General features: G+C 41.4%; 1 protein-coding gene across 1 annotated transcript; it reads left to right on the top strand.

Moving 5' to 3' along the window:
* The first annotated feature begins 1,524 nt into the window (after positions 1-1,524).
* Positions 1,525-19,092, top strand: pusl1 (pseudouridine synthase like 1). Its single transcript, XM_050038565.1, has 9 exons — positions 1,525-2,018; positions 2,133-2,232; positions 2,317-2,371; positions 3,133-3,320; positions 7,531-7,680; positions 10,450-10,620; positions 17,552-17,606; positions 17,823-17,985; positions 18,946-19,092. The coding sequence occupies exons 2-9, from the start codon at positions 2,177-2,179 to the stop codon at positions 19,008-19,010; spliced, it is 903 nt and encodes a 300-aa protein (XP_049894522.1). The 5' UTR covers positions 1,525-2,018; positions 2,133-2,176; the 3' UTR covers positions 19,011-19,092.
* Positions 19,093-19,796: the final 704 nt, after the last annotated feature.

Raw genomic sequence — 19,796 nt, 5'->3', positions numbered from 1 at the left:
GCTCAGTGCGCGGCAGGCAGATTACTACTACACTGCTGCCACTGCTGCCGAGAGAGGCGAGAGGCGTAGCTGCACCGTGGAGACTGGAAGAGGAGGAGAGAGCGCCGACTGGATACAACAAGCTGGAACACCTCAGGAGAACAGGAGGAATCATGGGAGGATGAACCAGATGACACTTTAATATAAACTCACTTAAAACAATGACTGTAGCCTACATCCGTATTAAAAGTAGTAACAGACAGTGTAACATAATTAAACTGGCTGAGTAGGCTTACATCCGCCATGTATCCAACTGGAAATGGTGATGTTTTATCCAAGAAATAGTCCATATTAAATTTAAAAACACGCCGGACATGAGTTCAGTATTTTAAAATGTGGTTTTAATATACAGAATAATTGGGTTACTACTTAAAGGTCCAGTGTGTAGGATTTAATGGCATCTAGTGATGAGGTTGCAGATTGCATATAGGAGAATTATGGTGGCCCAAGCAAAAATTAAAATGACCCTCTCTAGAGCCAGTGTTTGGTTTGTCCGTTTTGGGCTACTGTAGAAATATGGTGGACTCTGTGGATGAAGACCTGTCCGTTATGTAGCTAGATATAAACATTATTCTGAGGTAACAAAAACATAACGATTCTTATTCTCAGGTGGTCACAAAGTAATAAAAACATTTCTATGAATATTATATACAATTTCTGCTTATAGTTTTAAACTTTAATGCAATTATTCTGCCAAAACTTGGATGCAATCCAACCAGATGTACAAAATAAAATTTTAAACAATTTATGGATCAAACACAATAAACTTTCAGTTGGCACTTCCAAATGTGGGCTAGTCTACATCACCAATAACATTGTTTTCTTCTCCCTACTTTATGGTCATGAAATATGTATTAGAGTTGTTTTGATTGTGATTTGGATTGCTGCGCATGGGCATGAGTAGAACAAATAAAAACAATTTGCCCATAAAATAGCCCTGAATCAAAAACATTTTGCAGGTCAACAAAACACATCTGACACTTAACATTTTGCATTTTGAGTGTCTAAAATGTAGTAGCCTATAGAGCTTTATGAAAAAAAAGAGAGTTCTGGTTGAATCTCTGATTATTCAATTATCATTCTTCTTCTTCTTCTTCTTCTTATTATTATTATTATTATTATTGTTGTTGTTGTTGTTGTTGTTGTTGTTGTTATTTTCTTTAGGCCTACTTTAATGGAGGAAATCAGACTTGAATCTCAGATTACTGGCGATAAATTTTGCAATAGGATTAGTGACGTGAAACCAAAGAGCAATTGAGTGTAATTATCAAGCTAATATTTTCATAGAAAAAGATAGGCTAAATGTCATAAAAATGTTTTCTTTCTTTACCTTTAATAATTCTCAACCAATGATCTTAAACAGGCCACGTTGCCCGTGTTGACTCTCTTCACTCCACTCTCAGCGTACTCATCTCCACTACCTTACACAGTCTCTGTTCTCAATGAGTTTCAAGGCAGAAGGCTTTGCGGCTGGTCGACGACGACATACACCCGCTCTGTGGATTATGACGCAATCAAAAAGGGACGGACAGGGCTACAGAGTCCTGTCAGACACCAAGAAGAAAACGTTTCGCCTTAAACTATAAATTAATGTTTACGTGTGCGCTTAATTTATAATACATGCAGATGTCACATGTGTGAGTGTGCGCGTGCAGAAGGTATGTTGTACCGGCAGCGCGTGACCGAACAGAGATGCCCAGGCGGGATGTCCGAGTGTCTCGTGGGAAATATAGAATATCACAGCGTTTGTATTTGACACAGTGCTCATGTTTAAGTTGTTTTATTGAGTTGTTATCAAGAGAAAAACACTAATTAAAGTGATGGACTAACCTGCTTTTCTAATAGCATACATTAGCTGCAGCTGTGGTCTCTAATGTGCTTCCGGACTACAAAACTGTAACCACATGGAAATACGGCTCGTGTCGACCTTCAGTTTACTGTCTCTGCTGTCGCCCAAACACGAGTGCTTCACCAGGGGGGTTTGTAAGAGTCCTCAATGACAGTCCCCATCAGTAACCACTGACCCGGTGTTTATGTCAAAGCCCCCTAAAAGAAAAAAAAAAAAAATTTTAATGTAACGATTCATTTTAAAGGCGAACAGTGTGATCAGGAGGTGTCAGAGCCATTTGGAGAGACCATGCACAACAGGGCACGTTATCTCATCTTTTTTCAATACATAGGAACAAAATACAGGTAGGTTATACTGCAGGGTGTCTGGTTACAGCCTGAAGGTGTGTTGTCTATTTATTTACTTACTATTGATTATTATATCTGCAGTGGTGCAGTGAAGGTGCCCCAGCCAAGAAGCACAGGGGTCCAGGAACACTTGGAGGTAAGTTTTACTGATATCACCATGTTGTTTTGTCCTCCAATACATGTTTCAGAAAACAATGCAGTTATGAGCTGAGTATTATTTGGTTTACATTGTAACATTAGCTGAAGACCATTAATCATATGGATAAAAACACAACATTCACAAAGGTTGTGCAATAGCCACTGTGTCAAATGCTGTGTAACTTTCACTTAGGTTATTGAGTGTGAGAAAATTTGTGTGGAATAATATTTGTTTCTCCAGTTGTATGAAACCGAAATAAAAAAGATATTCAGTTATTCATCTAATACAACTGTCCAGCAATAAATCCTTCCTTCACAAAGGTTATAATGTTCAGTTTTTGTTGAAATTGTTTCAGAGAGGCGTTGATACAACTGTATGCTAAATTTGGAGGCTGCAGTTTGAGATGCTATTGAATTGCATTGTGTTTCTATGCAGCAGATTATTCAGCTCATCAGTCTGCATGTTGGTGATCCCTGTCACGTGTCATTCTCCATCACTCTTCTCCCTCATTGTCTGTCGACTCTCTGCTGTCTAATACTGTATTTCAGGGGCAGGAACGGGGCCACAAGTATATTGGGGAAAAAAAGTGCACACACTCACAAGGAAACATATCACAGCAAAGAAGATGACAGACTTTCTGTTCGTGTTGCACTGTTGTGTCCAGCTCTACTTTATATTCCTTTTTTCTCTGTGTCCATGTAACTTATCAGAATAGTTGTAGTAAGACATGAGTGACTCTCTTTTTGTCTTGTATACAGGATGCTATAAGGAGGCTGAGGCCGCTCAACCCAGTGTCCCTGTCGATCTCCAGCAGGACAGACAGAGGTGTCCACGCCCTTTCTAACTCCGCCCACTTTGACCTCCAACGCAAGAACGATAAGCCACCATTCCCTGAAGACCATCTGGTTGATTATCTTAATTACCATCTCAAAGAGGAGAAAATCAGGTGAGTCTGGACTCCTTATATGAGTGTGACATTTTAAATATTCACGAGTTGATGCAGTCTCCTCAGACAGGGGTTAAATCTGCAAATTGTACAACTTGGACACATCTCCCCTGAAAATCTCTGCGAGTTCTATCCCCAGAACTCTTTGGTCTCATGTCGTCCTATATTTGTAACTGATGCACCATTTCGGTCTGCAGAGTTTTCCATATTTTTCTTTATGTAAAACATGTCCGATGCAGACCATTGTGTGTTAGCCATTGCCAGTAAATGAGGGAATAACCATAGTGACCTTTGCATATGGTGACATGACATACCAATCCTCTGTCATTTACCATAAATCATCCCATTATCATACGAAGGTTAGCATATACATAGATTTGGTGACATTCCAGCAGTGCATCTGTTGATCATTTAAAAGAAAAGAGCAGCATGAGTTGTGTGGAAGTATTTCAAATCCTGGTTCTTTTCCCACAGTGCATTTCTTCACCTTTTTTTAATCCATTCATTACAACATCATTGCATTATTCAAAGCCATAGTCACTTTCTTATGACTACTTTGCTTTAGACCACTATGATACTTTGTGAGATTTAGACAGCAGCTTTTCTGTTCCAGAGAGAAGCATAGAAAATACATGCAAACAGGGAAGGACAAAGGAGCGAGAGGGAGAGCTAGAGGTACAGATAGTGAGGGATAAAGGAGGAGGGGAAGACAAAGTAAGAGCACTTAACAGATGTTGGCACACACTGAATTAAGACGGAGGAGTGAGAGTGTGAAACAGAACGAGCCATTTGGGAGAAAGGAGAGAGGAGGGAGGAAAGGGAAGCTCCCAGCATCCTGCTAATCCCTAAACCTGCAGAGAGAAGGTTAGAAAGGATTATCCCTGCTCTGCTTTTTGGTCTATAGCATCCATTAATACAACACACACACACACACACACACACGGATACACTCTTCAATCTTCAAGCTAAATGGAAATTACGGTGTTGATTAGAATGTGAAACCCGCTGAGAAATATACACCATAGACACACTTTTTGTTCTCCGTAGCTTTATAAAACAGAATTATTTATGGCCTTCACAGTACCTTATATACACAGTGCCAAAATATTCAACCACTAGTACTGTTCATACACACTCCCCTATGTTCAGATTGGATACAAGTTTTCATCCTTGGTCTGTAAAAAACACATTGTCAGATCTGGCACCCTGAAACTTCTTTTCACATCTCACTTGGCTGGAGGAGATGACCAAAAAGAGTTTTTGTTAGAGCAACAATATGAATATGGCTCCCGGCTTCTAGCTTTGGTCTGCTGCCTCCTGAGATAGAGTGCCAAAACTAGATTTAAACACAGACTTTCACACTGTAAAAAAAAAAAAAACCCTCTCCGGTCGGTGTTCACTTGTCTTCTGTGCTGCCACGAAAAAAAAAGGGCCTCAATTAGCCTAAAATGAACAGCCCTTTTCCCATAAGGGGAAACTGCTGAGTAGCAAAATGGTGCCATGCCAAACAATGCCCCAGTTCCCAAATGTGTGAGGCCATGCTTTGTACACTGCTTATAAAAATTTGATGTGTGTGTGTGTGTGTGTGTGTGTGTGGTTTTGGGGGCCAGGCAAAAGGCTGTCACTTCATATCGGAGCAGGCGCTGAAGGCAGACGCAAGGGTTTCCTCTGCCACGTGTCGCACCCAATCTCCTCCCCTGGAAACGTAACCTAGTTTCTCAGACTGTGCACTGGCACACACGCACACATATGCAGACTGTACGTGCACTGCAGTGCACAGAAAAGGAGATGCCTCTGCACACTACATGGGATGTGTATATTTGACCATTGCTCCCATTGTTCCATATACTCATACATGCTAACATGCACCAACCCCCTGTCACCTCCCACTTTCTCTAACAAACAACACACACACACATGCATGAATGCATACTCTGTGTACAGGAACAGGCATGTGCAGACAAACACTACAGGGTGTTAGTGTGGTCTGTGCGGCCACTCACACTGGCGCAGATGGCTGCAGCTCTTTGTTCTTTGAGTTTAGAGATGTAAGCAGTAAAGATTCCCCACTTGTCACTGTACGGTACACAGTATCTCTGCCTCACTGAAGGGTGGGAGCGTTGAGTCTTAATTTCTTTATCGGCCATGAACGCATGAATAATAATAAAAAACAGCCATTAAAAATATTTATGCTCATTTAGGAAATATAGCAACAAACCACTATTAGCTATGTAAAGATATAGTGGAGTAATGGTGTCCTGACCAGAGAATAATGTCATGCTACCTCTGTGTGTGTGTGTGTGTGTGTGTGTGTGTGTGTGTGTGTGTGTGGGTGTGTGGTAACCTGAGCTTCTCTGTCCAGTGTTATTGTGGACGGTCTGGCCACACATGCATGTGAGTCCTTGTGTGTGTATCCCACTGACTAGCTAATCTCTGCCACTCTGCACTGCGCTCACATGGCGGCTACCACTGATGACGCCGTCCTGACTAAGCAGCAACCTCTGGGGCTGAAAAATGAAGCCACTTGAGGCTGGCTCCAAAAGCCAGTCAATCCCTGCAGAACATGAATAAAGGCCTGGCTGCTTTGAGTGACAGCCTGTCTGTAGATAGTCTCCTCAGCTTCTCAGTCAGATCAACCCCTCACTCCTTCATAGCGCCAGCCTCCCGCCCAAATATGGTCACTTCTGGCACCAAAAAACCAAGATGGCAACGGCCGAAATACCAAGCTCTGGGCTTCAAAACGAGAGTCCATAAACCAATGAGTGACGTTACGGTAGCTATGTCCATTATTTTTACAGTCTGTGGACCCGACCTATGGTGATGGGACAGTTTTGTCGTAGAAGCCTTGCACCAACCCTCCAGTCCTCCTCATGTTAACACTGTTCGCTCTGTCAGCACTGTTGCTGTTGTTAACACTGTTTGCACTGTTAGCACTGTTGGCTTCTAGCCACCACATGTTGAGAGCTGTGCGCAGACAATCCAAGCCCAGAATCTGAATCATAGATGTGGTCTGATTCTGAATGTCACATACAGCTCCTTTTAAGCTCTAAATTTGGGCAAAGGTGGTGTGGTGGTTAGCACTGTCGCCTCACAGCAAGAGGGTTCCCGGTTCAATCCCAGGTGTGGGAACCCCTCTGTGCAGAGTTTGCATGTTCTCCCCGTGTCAGCGTGGGTTCTCTCCGGGCACTCCGGCTTCCTCCCACAGTCCAAAGACATGCAGATTGGGGATTAGGTTAATTGATAACTCTAAATTGTCCGTAGGTGTGAATTTGAGCGTGAATGGTTGTCTGTCTCTATGTGTCAGCCCTGCGATAGTCTGGTGACCTGTCCAGGGTGTACCCTGCCTCTCGCCCAATGTCAGCTGGGATAGGCTCCAGCCCCCCCGCGATTAGAAATAGATGTCCATTAAAGCTGCTGTAGCACCAGTCATGAAGACAACTCTCACTCAAGCACTTACACTGGGTTATCACAAGAGCTTAAGCAGCTGGAAAAGTTAGCAACACAGCCAAATATGTTCAAACCTTTTTCCGTCAAATTCTTTATAAATCTTTGTAGATTTATTAAACAACACAATGGGGTTCATTGTTTCAGTAAGTGGATTCAATTACATGTGCACAGCTCTGAAAGAGATGCCAGTTACATACTCAGTCTCAAGATGTCACACACGCTCACAAATTGATCCACACGGATTGATTTAATCATAAGAGGAAATTTTGTCTGAGTGCATTAGAGTTGTGACATGATCTATCCCTGCCTGAGTGCTTCTCTGTGCACAGATACACAGGAAGTGTGCCCCTGCTGGACTCACATCAGAGAGCTCTGTTGTGATGCTAACTGTGTGAGCATAAGCACTTGGCTCTTTGGGGTTCTTGGCAGCCCTTTTAGGACTCCAACAACGAGTATGCTTTTGTGTAAAAAGCTGCAATGCTGGCATTTTGGACAATGGCTCATGCACAGTTTTTCTTTCTGGCAGTACAAAATGAGAGAATTAACACCATCTGTGTCTGGAGACTGCTTCAGTCTGAGGGAGGAATGAAACACTGGTTGTTTACTTTTTATCTAAATATCCACCAGAATTTAAATGTTTAATATAATTTTCTGTGATTTTTTTGGCTGCACATTCATGATGTCAGACATCCATTAGAGCTCAAATTTCCAGTCTGTATGGATGTTACCTTTCAATGCAACTGCTCTTTTGTCACTCTACCAGGATCACCCATGCCCACCGCGTGCCTGATAACTTCCATGCCCGTTATCGTGCCCAGTCTCGGACTTACGTCTACCGCATCGCCCTGGGAATCACCCACAGCTCTCCGCTTCCCCTCACAGAATACAGTCTGTGCTGGAAGCTCAGCAACACGTGAGTTAACCCCCCTTTTTACCACTCCTCTCCTTCATTCACTCGTCTGTCTTTTCATCCTTCATCCTTGTGTTTGATGATTTCCTTTTAAGAAAAAAATAGAGCTCAGACCATACAGTCTATGGCTCAGACACAATCTAACAAGTAGGTCCAGACACACACGCACGCATGCACGCACGCACGCACGCACGCACGCACGCACGCACGCACGCACGCAGACACACCCTCAATAAGCTCATGCCAAGCCTTGCAGAAACAATGGCACGTTAAACACATGAATAATCCACACGTGCCACGCCGGAACTGCAAATTATCTGAGCTGACATTCCAAAAACAAACAAAGGAGAAGGAGGGTGAGAAAAGACATGGACAGAACAAAGATGGACAGAGCACAGAAAGAGAGAAAGAAACTGATGAAATGGTGAGGGCTGCATGGCTGAGACAATGTTCTCCTAGCTGTGATTGGAAGGAGGGAGCGTGAAGAAACACATTTCAGTGAGCGTACATATGAGCATTTGTCTGCTCTTCTCTCCTCACTTTTTTTTTGGGGGAAAAGTAGGGCAAGATAAGCTGCGGGCTTATATGCATGCAGAACAACACCCACGCACATTACCCTGACTGTGTTTTTTCTCTCTCACTCTCTCCCACCCTTCTCCTTCTCTCCACTACACATCCTTCCACCCCTGAGCGTCTCTGCCTCAGCAGCCTCTCTCCGCTCTCTCTTTGATCTGCCTCTCCCTCGTCATCACACCACCCTCCCATCTCCCCCGCTGCAAAAAATAAAAATGTCCACTGTTCATGTTAATGTTCAATTTAGTCTTAAAATCAACAAGGTAAAGAATCTCTTCTTGTTTTGAAATTCAGTGATCATATTACAGCAGAAACTTTTTTCTTGGGGAATTAAAATCACATCAAGTTTTTAAAAATGAGAACTCTGCCAGATTTTTGGATTAATTATTTGATTTATAAAATGACAAAAAAAAAAATAGTAAAACAAAAAATTCTCTCATTATCCCAAAGCCTGAGGAAATTGCTGGTTTTCTCTGACTGACACTCCAAAACCCCAGGATATTATTAATTTGAACATTAAAGTGATATAACAAAGAGAAATGCAGCAGTTTTTCCAATTTGTGAAAAATTTTCAGCAGCTTTTTCTTCTTTGAGTGAGCTGCTAACTGCTACTAGCTACTCTTTAAATCTCTGTGTAACACGTCGTCAAAACGTCATACTCGTCTCATCCATGATCATCCATGATGTCCTGCTTGCTGTCCTGTTTATACAGACATAATTTTGGCACTGCTACCACCTTCAATGCTGCCTTAAGGGTGAGACACCTCTGTCCCCCTATTCAGTGATCAAATTTTTTACACACAACAGCAAGGCAGCATAAAATCACACCTTGAAGATGCGGCTTTTGACAGTGTTGCCTGATAACTGACTTAAATTTTTAATTGCATATCAAAAGTTTTGCAGATTAAAGGTCTCATGTAGTTGCGTCTAATGCTGAGGTTGCAGAACTTAAACGTCTCCTGTGTGCCAAGCGTGTAGGAGAACTATGGTGGCCGATGCAAAAATGCGAAAACCCAAATGATCCTATCTAGAGCCAGTGTTTGGTTTGTCTGTTCTGGGCTACTGTAGAAACAACATGGCGGACTATGTACAAGGAGCCACTCCATATGTAGATATAAATGGCTCATTCTAAGGTAAGGAAAACACAATGATTCTTATTTTCAGCTGATTATAAACTAATGAAAATATAGTTTTGAATATTATATACCATCTCTGCCAATAGATGCCCCTAAATCCTAAACACTGGACCTTTGCTTACAAATTCTAACTTGATCATTTTTAGCAGGTATAGTGTTTACCATGTTCACCAACTTAGTGAACTGTGTTAGCCTGCTAACATTTGGTAATTAGCACTAAACACAAAGTGCAGCTGATGATGCTCAGGAAGGCTATTAGTTTCATAGGTATTTGGACATAAACCAAAGTACTAAATAAATAAATATTGAATCTTGAATATTTGAATCCTATGTTGCCAGACAAGAATTACTTTTCACTTAACTGTGTGCCATTTTCCAACTTTCCCTTGAAAGTTTTAGCACTAAATAATGAAAGGATGAATTATAGACTGACTTGATCTGAGATGGTTTGAGTGTTTCTTAAAAAAAGGACACTTAGCATAAGAATAAACCAGCCATCATTTTTTGCAGCACTCCACCACATCTTCATTCATGACTCTCATGTTCAGGATTTTGAAATTGGTGCATTAAGATTTTAATTAGTGAGTCACTCAGCACACACCTCCATTTCCCCGCTTGCTGTATCTCTCCCCTTCTCTCTCGCTCTCTGTCAGATCATATTTAAGCAGTGACGGAGGCATGAGACTGTAGAGAGTCTGAGCACCGAGCCCACTCGCAGACTCTCCCTCAAATGAGCCAGTTGTCGACATGCTCTGCTCTCCCACGTGGCTTTCTGCGTCAGAAAAGTTCACATTATATAAGTCAACCAATAAATTATTCTACTTCTGAAAGAAGGAACACGGAGGCCTGAAAACCTGTCTTCTTTAATGTGTACACCACTTCCCAGCTGCTTGACCTCGCTGCTCAGGCAGGTCACTTTCGGGTCAAGTTGCATTATCGCAAAGAGCCTGCAAAAGTTGATTTAAGATGTCTGATGACCTCAGCTGCCTGTGCCACAGGAAATCTAGCATTTTTTACTAACGCTTATTAAAGAAAAATGTCTCCTGTCTCTGTCTTTAATCAGGGAGCTGGATGTGGGAGCCATGCAGGAGGCGATCGCCTTGCTGGTCGGGACTCAGGACTTCAGCACCTTCAGGGCCGTCAACAATGACATGCCTTTCGTAAATCCTGTGAAGACGCTGACTGTGGCCAGCATACAGCCAGGAGGCTCCTTCGCACAGGCACACTACCACAGGTAGGCGGTTTACATTCAGGCAGACTGATCACATTGGCTACTAGCAGTCGGCACAAAGGTCAAGTAAACAAAAATGCACTGATGTAGGGCAGTGATACTAAACTTATGGGGGGCCAAATCTGGCCTGCAGTCAGGTGCCAGGTGGCCTCCAGACCTTTTTTATAATTCACAATAGAAATAAACTGATTCCCACTGGGATTGTTTTGTACTTTGTTTCAGAGTGCTTTAAAAAAAGCATTCAAATTGAGCTTGTTTATAAAAAAGAGTGGAAGGGGAAGATCCTAAGCCCCGAATTTCTAGAAACTGGCCCCTAAATGCCTGTCATTTTGTAAAAGTGGCCCCTCGGCAAAGCAACTTGAGTATTCCTGATGTATGGTGTCCCCTTGAAGCTGGATTACTTTTTTTGGCCACTTGGGGGCAGAGAAAGAAGATGTAAATGCAACATTGTCACCTTTTTGCCTTATAAAGATGTACAAAAGAATACGATACAATACGATGCGATTCGATACGATGTGATATGATGTGCAATGTGATGCAATGCAGTGCAATACGATGTGATATGATGCGATACGATATGATACCATGCCATATAACACGATTTAACTTATGGTCCCAGCAGGGAAATTTGTCTTGGACTCAGGAGGTGCAAGTATTGCTGCCTTACAATAACAGTCCAGAAAAATTAAAAGCGTACACCATAAAAAAAAAAGCATGAAAACACACCACACATAACAGTATTTCACATCAGCCACTAATTATGAAGACATTATCGTAAACACTTTAGCAAACAGTTGCTTATTTACTTAGACATGTACATTCATTCATGTGGAGTTGTGTTTGTGTCCACATAATGAATATAATTCCAACATCCACTCTTCTTTTGGTTCTTCTTTTTTTCTTCTCCACCAACTCCTGAGGGAAAATATCTGTCTCTTTTACTACTAAATGCTCTGCTATATTTACCAGCAGGCTTTTAACCCAAAACAATGAGCTAAAACACTATGTTTAGCTAGCTGCTATGAACTGCTGAGTTAGGTGATTATTCAGTGTGGATTAGTCACTGTGAGCAACCTATTTTACATTACACATTTTATTTATTTTTAATATAAAATATAAATTAGTTCAGTTAGTTTAAAGGCCCAGTGTGTAGGATTTAGGGGGATGTATTAGCAGAAATGGAATATAACATAATAAGGATGGCCTCTTCGGTAGGGCTGGGCGATAAATCGATTTTATCGATTAATTTGAATTTGCAGTTTGGGCCGATTTGTTTTAATGAAAATCGAGTTTCTATTTAAAATCCGCCACCGCCGCTCCACGCTGGGCTCCGGTAGTTCAGAGTGGGCTCACCCCTCCCCCCCGCGCACTTGATACACAAACATGGCAGCGAGCGGGGAAGAACTCCTCCTCAAGAAAGGGAACGAGTTCTTCAGCGCTTTTGTGTGCACACCTGTGTCTGTGTCTGTGTGTGTGTGCGCATCAGGGCCGAACTCCGCCGTGCGACACAGAGAGCAGAGGAGGATTTTAGACGTGCACCGTGTAGGGACATAAATGACATGCTGTTGTGTAAATAAGATGAATAAGTGTTACCAATGCCAAGCTGGCAGACCCCCGAACCGTAGTAAAGGGACATCCGAGGACCATTAGCTCCTTTAGCTTGTGTTAGCTCGTTGTGGCAACAACACATAAACAACGGGACTTCATCTGCGTTAAAGAACGGCACTTTGTTTTCAGCACTGCAGGGATGATGCACAGCCTCTCGCATCAGTGTCTGACTTTTACATAGAGGGAAATAACTCAAAAACAGCATGCAGAACTGCGTAGGCTTCTTCACTGTGGCTGGTCGATGTAAACAACAGAGCACATGCCTCACTTTCTTCCTGGGGCAGGTATGTGCTACCAGGCCGCAAATATATATATTTTTTAACTAGGAGGGAAAAAAATCGATTTAAATCGTGAATCAGATTTTTTGTGAAAAAATCGGAGATTGTTTTTTTTAGGCCATATCGCCCAGCCCTACTCTTGGGTGTATAATTACCTGAAAATAAAAATCACTTAGTTTTTGTTACCTTAGAATGAGCTGTTTATATCTACACAGGGAGTGGGTCCTTGTCTGGCTCTACATAAGGCTGTTCGAGTTTTTGGATTTCGCGTCTGCCATCGTAGTTAGCAGCCCTTTTGCAACAAGAGTGTCGTAAAAAACGTTTTTAACATGAAACTGCTTTATTTTGTGTTTTTGCCAGTTTAAATCACCAGGATAGTTTGTTTTGGAGAGGAATAGGATAATTCGGCTCACAGTATAAACCTCCTGAACACTGACGGAATTCTAACCATGAGAAAATCCCCCTAAATTTTACACACTGTTCCTTTAATTTGCTGTCTTGCCGAAAATTAGTTGAGGAAATCAAGGTGAAATGTGGCAGGATAGCATGAACCTCTGAGTCCAATGTGCCCTCCCAGGACAGCTCATTGCTGGCAGGTGAAAAGAAGCATCAGGCTGTCACAGAGATAGCACATGGCTTTCTGCAGCCTCCCCAGGCCAGCAGTAGAGTTAACTGTAACACAGCTTATTCCGAATTGGAGAAAAATGCCAAGAAAATAAAGAAATGATGCATGAATGCTTTTTCACTTCCAAGAAGATCAATCGTGTTTCTCAATCTTGCATCAACCGATGCTTAAGATGTTGGCCAAAGTTTTGAATCATTTACAGTCACTCCACTCAGCCAGCATTGCATGTACAGCTTTGAAAATTTCCCTTTCAAGCTTCAGTCAGACTCCATGATGTGTTTGATGTTATATTTAGGTGAAATGCAGGTCAAGCAGGCTGTGATCTGGACCCAAAACTAATCTTTTCCAAATGTGGAAAAAACTATAGTTCATTTAGTGCAACAAAAGGTGCATCATTGGAAGCACTGCTTACTGCTGTAGGACAATAAGCTGTGATGCATGTTAGATTATACAGGTAGAAATGTTTTGAGTTTATGTGCTGTACATGTGTGTGTGAGTGTATGTCATGTAGGTATTTCAGACAATGGGGATCCAACATAAGAGAGAGAGAGACATGTGGGCTTTGGTAGATTACACGTCCACAGGGGTCACTCTGCATGCCAAATACCACTTCCATGGGCATTAATTATTTGCCCTGGAAATATGGTGCACAATATGGGCATGGGCAGACTGTTAGCAGTTCTCAGAGTAAATGTCACATACTCCCTTAACCCCCACGCACAGGGTGCATTAACAAGCTGTGAGCATCAGGGTCACAGATCTGTCTCCATGACTGCATTTTCACCAAACTAAAGTCTTTTCCCTCTTTTATTCTCCTCAGAATTACCATGAATGAAACCCTGCAGTTCAGCTGTGTGTTTATTTTTTGATGAGGGTTTCTATTCTCAGTACCAGTGATAAAATGAGAAGACACCCAGTGGTGGATTGTTGAAAAGCAAAAGGTTGAAGTAAATTTTTAATCCTAAAACAAGAAGCTGTGGTATGTGGAGCTGATTTCTGTGGTCTCTGCTAGACATGGAAAAAATGGGATAATTTCAGATGTCATTGTCATAAATAAGTGAAACATACTCCATTTCGGAATTTTGTGTGTTCACTTCTCATTGGGATTTATTGTACATTTTATCTGGTGCTAACTGAAAAAAACACTCAGCCTAGTGATAAGTACAAAATGTGGAGTAATGTTTAGGTCGCATTCAAAGTTATACAAATATTTGTACTTGTATTACAGGGAATAGTTTATCACGTTATTCCAAACTCACCTTGCACTTCATCCAACACTGAACACTAAACACCTTTCCTCTATGAACATCTTTCTTTCTAAGGCTGCAACTTTTCATTTTTTTTCCACAATCAGTTAATTTAATTTATTTATTTTATTTTATTTTATTTTTCTAATGAATGGATTTATTATTTATTCGATAAAAATGCTGTAAGAGTGAAAAATGCCCATCGCAGTGCTTGAGAGCCCAAGATGATGTCTTCAAATTGTTTACTCTGCATTTAATAAAGCCATGCTAGCATTGTGACTTCACCAGTCTGGTCCTGAATGAAATTAATCAGTAACTTTCAGACAGATTGTCACTAACTTTTGATATAGATATTTGTGGTCCCCTGCGGGTGAATCGTATTGACTGTCGTGATCCCCTGACTTCCCGTCTTATTCTTCTATGAGATTTGTGATCTTATGTGAAATATTTCAACAGCTATTTGATGAATTGCCATGAAATTTGGTATGGACATCATGCCCCTCATAGAATGAATTGTAATCACCCTGATGACCCTTTAACCAGCACCATCAACAGGTCAAAATCTTAATTTGTCCGGTACTTTGGTTAGTGCGCAGCATGGATGTTTACAGTGTTGGAGGCAGAGAACAGTTCATGCTTAATATGTTGCTTGGTGGCGCATGAAGCCAAAAAAGCTCAATTTCTGCGGTATGACATTACCCGGATCTTCCCCATCGTGGGGCCTATAGGGCAAGCACATTAGAGACCTCTGTTGGACAAGGGACTATCTCCGTGCTTAGAGCTCCTCTTACTTAATTAATTTAATTGTGTACCTTTACTATAATTTGTTCAGATTTTTCAGAATTTGTAATTGCACTGAATGGATCAAATTCAGATTGTGAAACGAGTCATTTCGCAAGGGCTGTGACATTCTTAAAATGTATCCACTGACTTTCAGGTGTCTCTTTTACAATGTAAGTCTATGAGGAAAAAGTATTTTGGGGCCCTATGGCATCGATTGACGAACCCACACTTTGTTGTTCTGTATTTGGTCACTATGTACAATTGCCTTCAAAGCTCGGCACTATTCCTGGAGGTTGGTAAAGAGCCCCTAAAGTCTTGAATGACGATATTTTTAATTTGCCCACTATCTTGAGTTTCCACAAGATAATAACTTTTGTGAAGGAGAAAATAAAATATATTACCCTATGGGACTTTATGGGCCCCGTAACCAAAAAGTAAGCCTACTTTGGGTTAAGTGCTAATAAACAAATGTTAGCAATTTAACAGGCCACATTATACCTGCTTTACATCAGCATCGGCATTTTTGCATGTTAGCATTTGTTAGCTGTTTGCATAGCTCAAAGCACCACTGTAATGCAGCCTCACCAAGTCGCAGGCATATGCTTGTCATATGCTTTGCTATTAATTAATTGATTATTCATACTTCCATTTTTGTCTTCCTCTTATTATTTCTATTTATTTGTTAGCATTGTCATTTTGAGCATGTTAGCATGCAGATGTTAGCATTTAGCTTTAAGCACCACTGTGCCTAAGTACTGTCTCTCAGAGCTGTTAGCATGGCTGTAGACCGGTAATACTCAACTTTAGCCTCATTTCCACCAAGCAGTCCAGTTCAGTTCAGTTCTGTACACATTAGAACGGTAGTATAATGCTATTAGAACCGTTACTTACTGTCCCCATTTTTCATCATCCCTCTGTTTGGGAGCCTAGCACACAGATCCCGTACTAAAAGGTGGAGCTGGAAACACAGTGATTGACTGGTCAATAGTGGATGGTCACTTGCTCAGGGCTGAACTTGTGGCTGGTTCTGAAGCTTATGTTACCACTGTTCACACTGTGGCAAGTTTTACATACATTAGTAAACTATAACTACACAGGTCCGAGCTAAGCCCCAAATGTCCTCACATCCTAGAAACGCCCCTGTGTGCTCCTGACCTATGCAAGTTGTTGCAGCTGGCCCCTGGTCTAATGTCGTTTCGCAAAAGTGATCTCTAGACAAAGCAAGTTGGATATACCTCTTGATCAGTCTCTTGATTAATAAATTACTTAAACAATTCATTAATTGTCAAATAGCTAAAAATAATTGTCTGTCAATAAACTAATTGATCAATCCTTTAGCTTTATTTCAGTTAGCTTGTCAAAAAGAGGAAAATCAAAATAGTCCTGTGTGTCTAAATGGGGGGCCTTGCTTTTATCACAGATGCACGTGTGACTGTGCAGCATGAGACGCAGCCTTCGTTTCTTCACGTGAAGATACTATCCATCACCAGAGTCCATGAGCTAACAGCCGTGCTGTATAAAATCTGTCTCTGCACTCCTTACATGTCAAATGTAATCAGACGGCAAGCGCTGAGTCAAATTTGCATTTGACCCAATTCCTCCCATGTGCTTGTTTGCTCACTTCACTCTTTCCCTCCCAAAATAAAAAGTCACTCAGTCAGTTTGGGGGTGAACAGGCTGCTGTGACTCAAATATTCAAACAACAAACAAGAAATATGAATGTCAAATTGCAAAAGACGCACATTTGTATTTTTTATGGCATTACACGTAATCCTGTTGGACCTAAGCTGCAGTGGCGTATTCAGCGTGTGACATTTAAACAAATCTGTGCATGAGGAGAGTCCCCAGCTCTATCTGATGTTTGGCGTGAGCATGAATGTCACATTAGCCTCCAACTCTGTTCACACAGCGGGGGAAGCATTGAAAATATCCAACAAAAGAGAGAAAGAGGAGAAACGTGTCTTAACACGTAACAGACCTGAGAGTGAATTATTCATTTCGATTTAAAAAGGCTCTTATCTCATAACATGGTTATTCCCATGACATGTTTTTATTTGTAATGTGCTCAATAGGTGTCATAAAGATCTAAATCTCTCCCATACAGTCCTCCCTGTGTGACTGAGTCATGCTGTATTACATCTGACAACCATTCAAAACACTGTTTTGCTTCTGAAATGACACTTTAACCCCTTCAGCAATATTTAACCTTTCTTTAGTATGGCACATTCAGTCAGTGATGCCAAGTTTGTCATGCCTTCAGGACTTGATGTTATCATTGTAACGTTCAATGAGAAGTGGTGGGAATGTGTCTGAAAGCCCTGGTGCATTGTGTGTATATATGTTGTTCACACATTTGTGTAGATTTAACATTTGGGTTTTTTTTTGTCTTCCAGAGAGATACCATTCTGGGAGCTGACATTTAAAGGCAGATCTTTTCTCTATAAGCAGGTTTGCTCCTCTTATTGTCCTCAAAATCCATAATGTGTTGCAGTTCATTGTAAGTAAGTAGCTCCATCTGCTGGTGATGACTGGGAAATATGGATTATAAATAATGTTCACTCAGCATGAAGGGACTGTTAACATGTCTGAGATGACAGCAGTTATTTTTGTGATATTTTTAGTAATATTGATATAAAAAAGGTTTGTTTTGGCCCTGTGTTCCAGGTGCGAAGGATGACAGGGGCCGTGGTGGCTGTGGGCCAGGGGAAGCTCTCAGTTCCCCAGCTAAAGGAGTTACTGGAGGCTCGGGACACTCTTGCCTACCCAAAAGACATGGCTGCTCCGGCCTATGGCCTCTTCCTCACCAGGGTGGAATACAAAGAGACAGGTGAGAAGGCTGAAACTGATTGCATATCAAATTTGTTACTGTATCATATTCTAAATCGGTCTATTATAAATCAAAATATGTGCTCAATTGCTTGATTTGCTCCAAATGTCAATTGTTTTGTACAGCCTCCTTATAACTCTATTAAAGGGACAGTTCACCCTAAAACGAACACTACATATTTCCATTCTTACCTGTAGTGCTGTTTATCAATCTAGATTAAGTGTGAGCACTTTGTGAAAAGCGCCAAAAAATACATTTGAAACACCGAACAGCAATGTCTCTTTCCAGAAAAAATGACCAGGGTAATCCACAGACTCATTTATGAGCAGTTTCATTTGGGAACTATTTTCTTTCTACCATCTACAGCCACCAACCGTATCATCATGTAGAAGGAAGTGTGCACCTACTCACCGAGCACCACTGAGCTAGCCGACGTTACATCTCAGCTGAAGAGGATGCCATGTTGTTTATGTTTACAACTCGTGCCGTCAGGAGCATGAACCTTTTGTCCATGAGTAGATGCACACCTCCTTCTGCGCAGTGATTCAGTTGATGGGTGTAGTTCTAAAGAAGGAAAATAGTTCCTACATGAAACTGCTCACAACAAGGTCTGAATTATCTTGAGTAACTGGGTCATGATTTCTGGAAAGAGACATTGCTGTTGAGTTTTTTTGTTTATTTGGGTGCTCTGAGCATCACAAGCTGAGTGCCATCTAGTTGCATTATATTGAAGAGAAGGCAGACATCTCTACGGCTGATATCTCCAACACTCAGCAGCTCACACCATTACAATCTAGACTGGTAAATAGCACCACTGGTGAGAGGAATACATGTTGATTGAATTCAGACATGATGTCTTAGGCAGTTTGTTGCATTATCTCACAGTGAGTCCTTTTTGGGGGTGTAACCTTCTGTATCAGAACATGTTTCCAATTTATTACCTCTTCTTTGCCTCCTCAGACCTGCAGCTTACAAAACAGACCTCAGAAGAGCCGTCGTCCTCAAGTGCAAACTCAGAAGATTAATTGTGCCATTCAGTCATGTTGATAAACTGTATTTCCATACTTCTATTTGCAATGGTTGTAATAAAGTTTTGTATTTAAGTGTACATTCTTATCTTTACTTACAACACAACAGCTTCATTTTGAGTCAGTGACCCTTGTAGGTGTTTCTAACAAATGTTTTTCCACATTTACACAAATAAGCATTTGACTACATACAGATGAACATCTACATGTTCTTTTAATTCAACATATTAAGAATACATAACTGTGTCCATGAACGCAGCTCAGCTACAGAATACCACACACCTTGAACCTATCGTTGCCTACACATGACCTTCAGGTTACAACAGACTTGCTTTAAGCCTAGTCAGGCAGTATTACTCCTATGTATACATGTATGAACAGGGTTTTGGTAGGTTCTTCTGACAATTATCAAACAAGGTATACAACATGTGGAGAAGAGTGTTAAGTTCTATTGCCAAAACTGCTTTGTGTGTCCATGGCTCTCGTACAGTGGTATTACAATATGGATCAACAAAGTGCACACACACACTCACTGATAATGTATACATCCAAATGTCCAAATAAACTGCATACATTGGTTCTTTACCCGAAAGTCTTCACGGAGCATTCTCGTGGATTTTCAGCGCACTCTCACTTGCTTCTAGTTTGGCTAAATTGTCCGTAAACAGTCCATTAAAACCGGACCACCACCAGCAGTCTTCTCAGTGCCGGTGGGAGCCAGATGAGGTTTGTACAAGGTTCAGACTGACCAATCACTGCTCTTAATGTTCCAGCGCATTGATC

Source organism: Epinephelus moara, chromosome 24 (genome assembly GCF_006386435.1).
Source record: "Epinephelus moara isolate mb chromosome 24, YSFRI_EMoa_1.0, whole genome shotgun sequence".
Taxonomy (NCBI): Eukaryota; Metazoa; Chordata; class Actinopteri; order Perciformes; family Serranidae; genus Epinephelus; species Epinephelus moara.
Note: the sequence above shows the minus strand (reverse complement) of the source record. Positions and strands in the feature narration are given on the sequence as shown.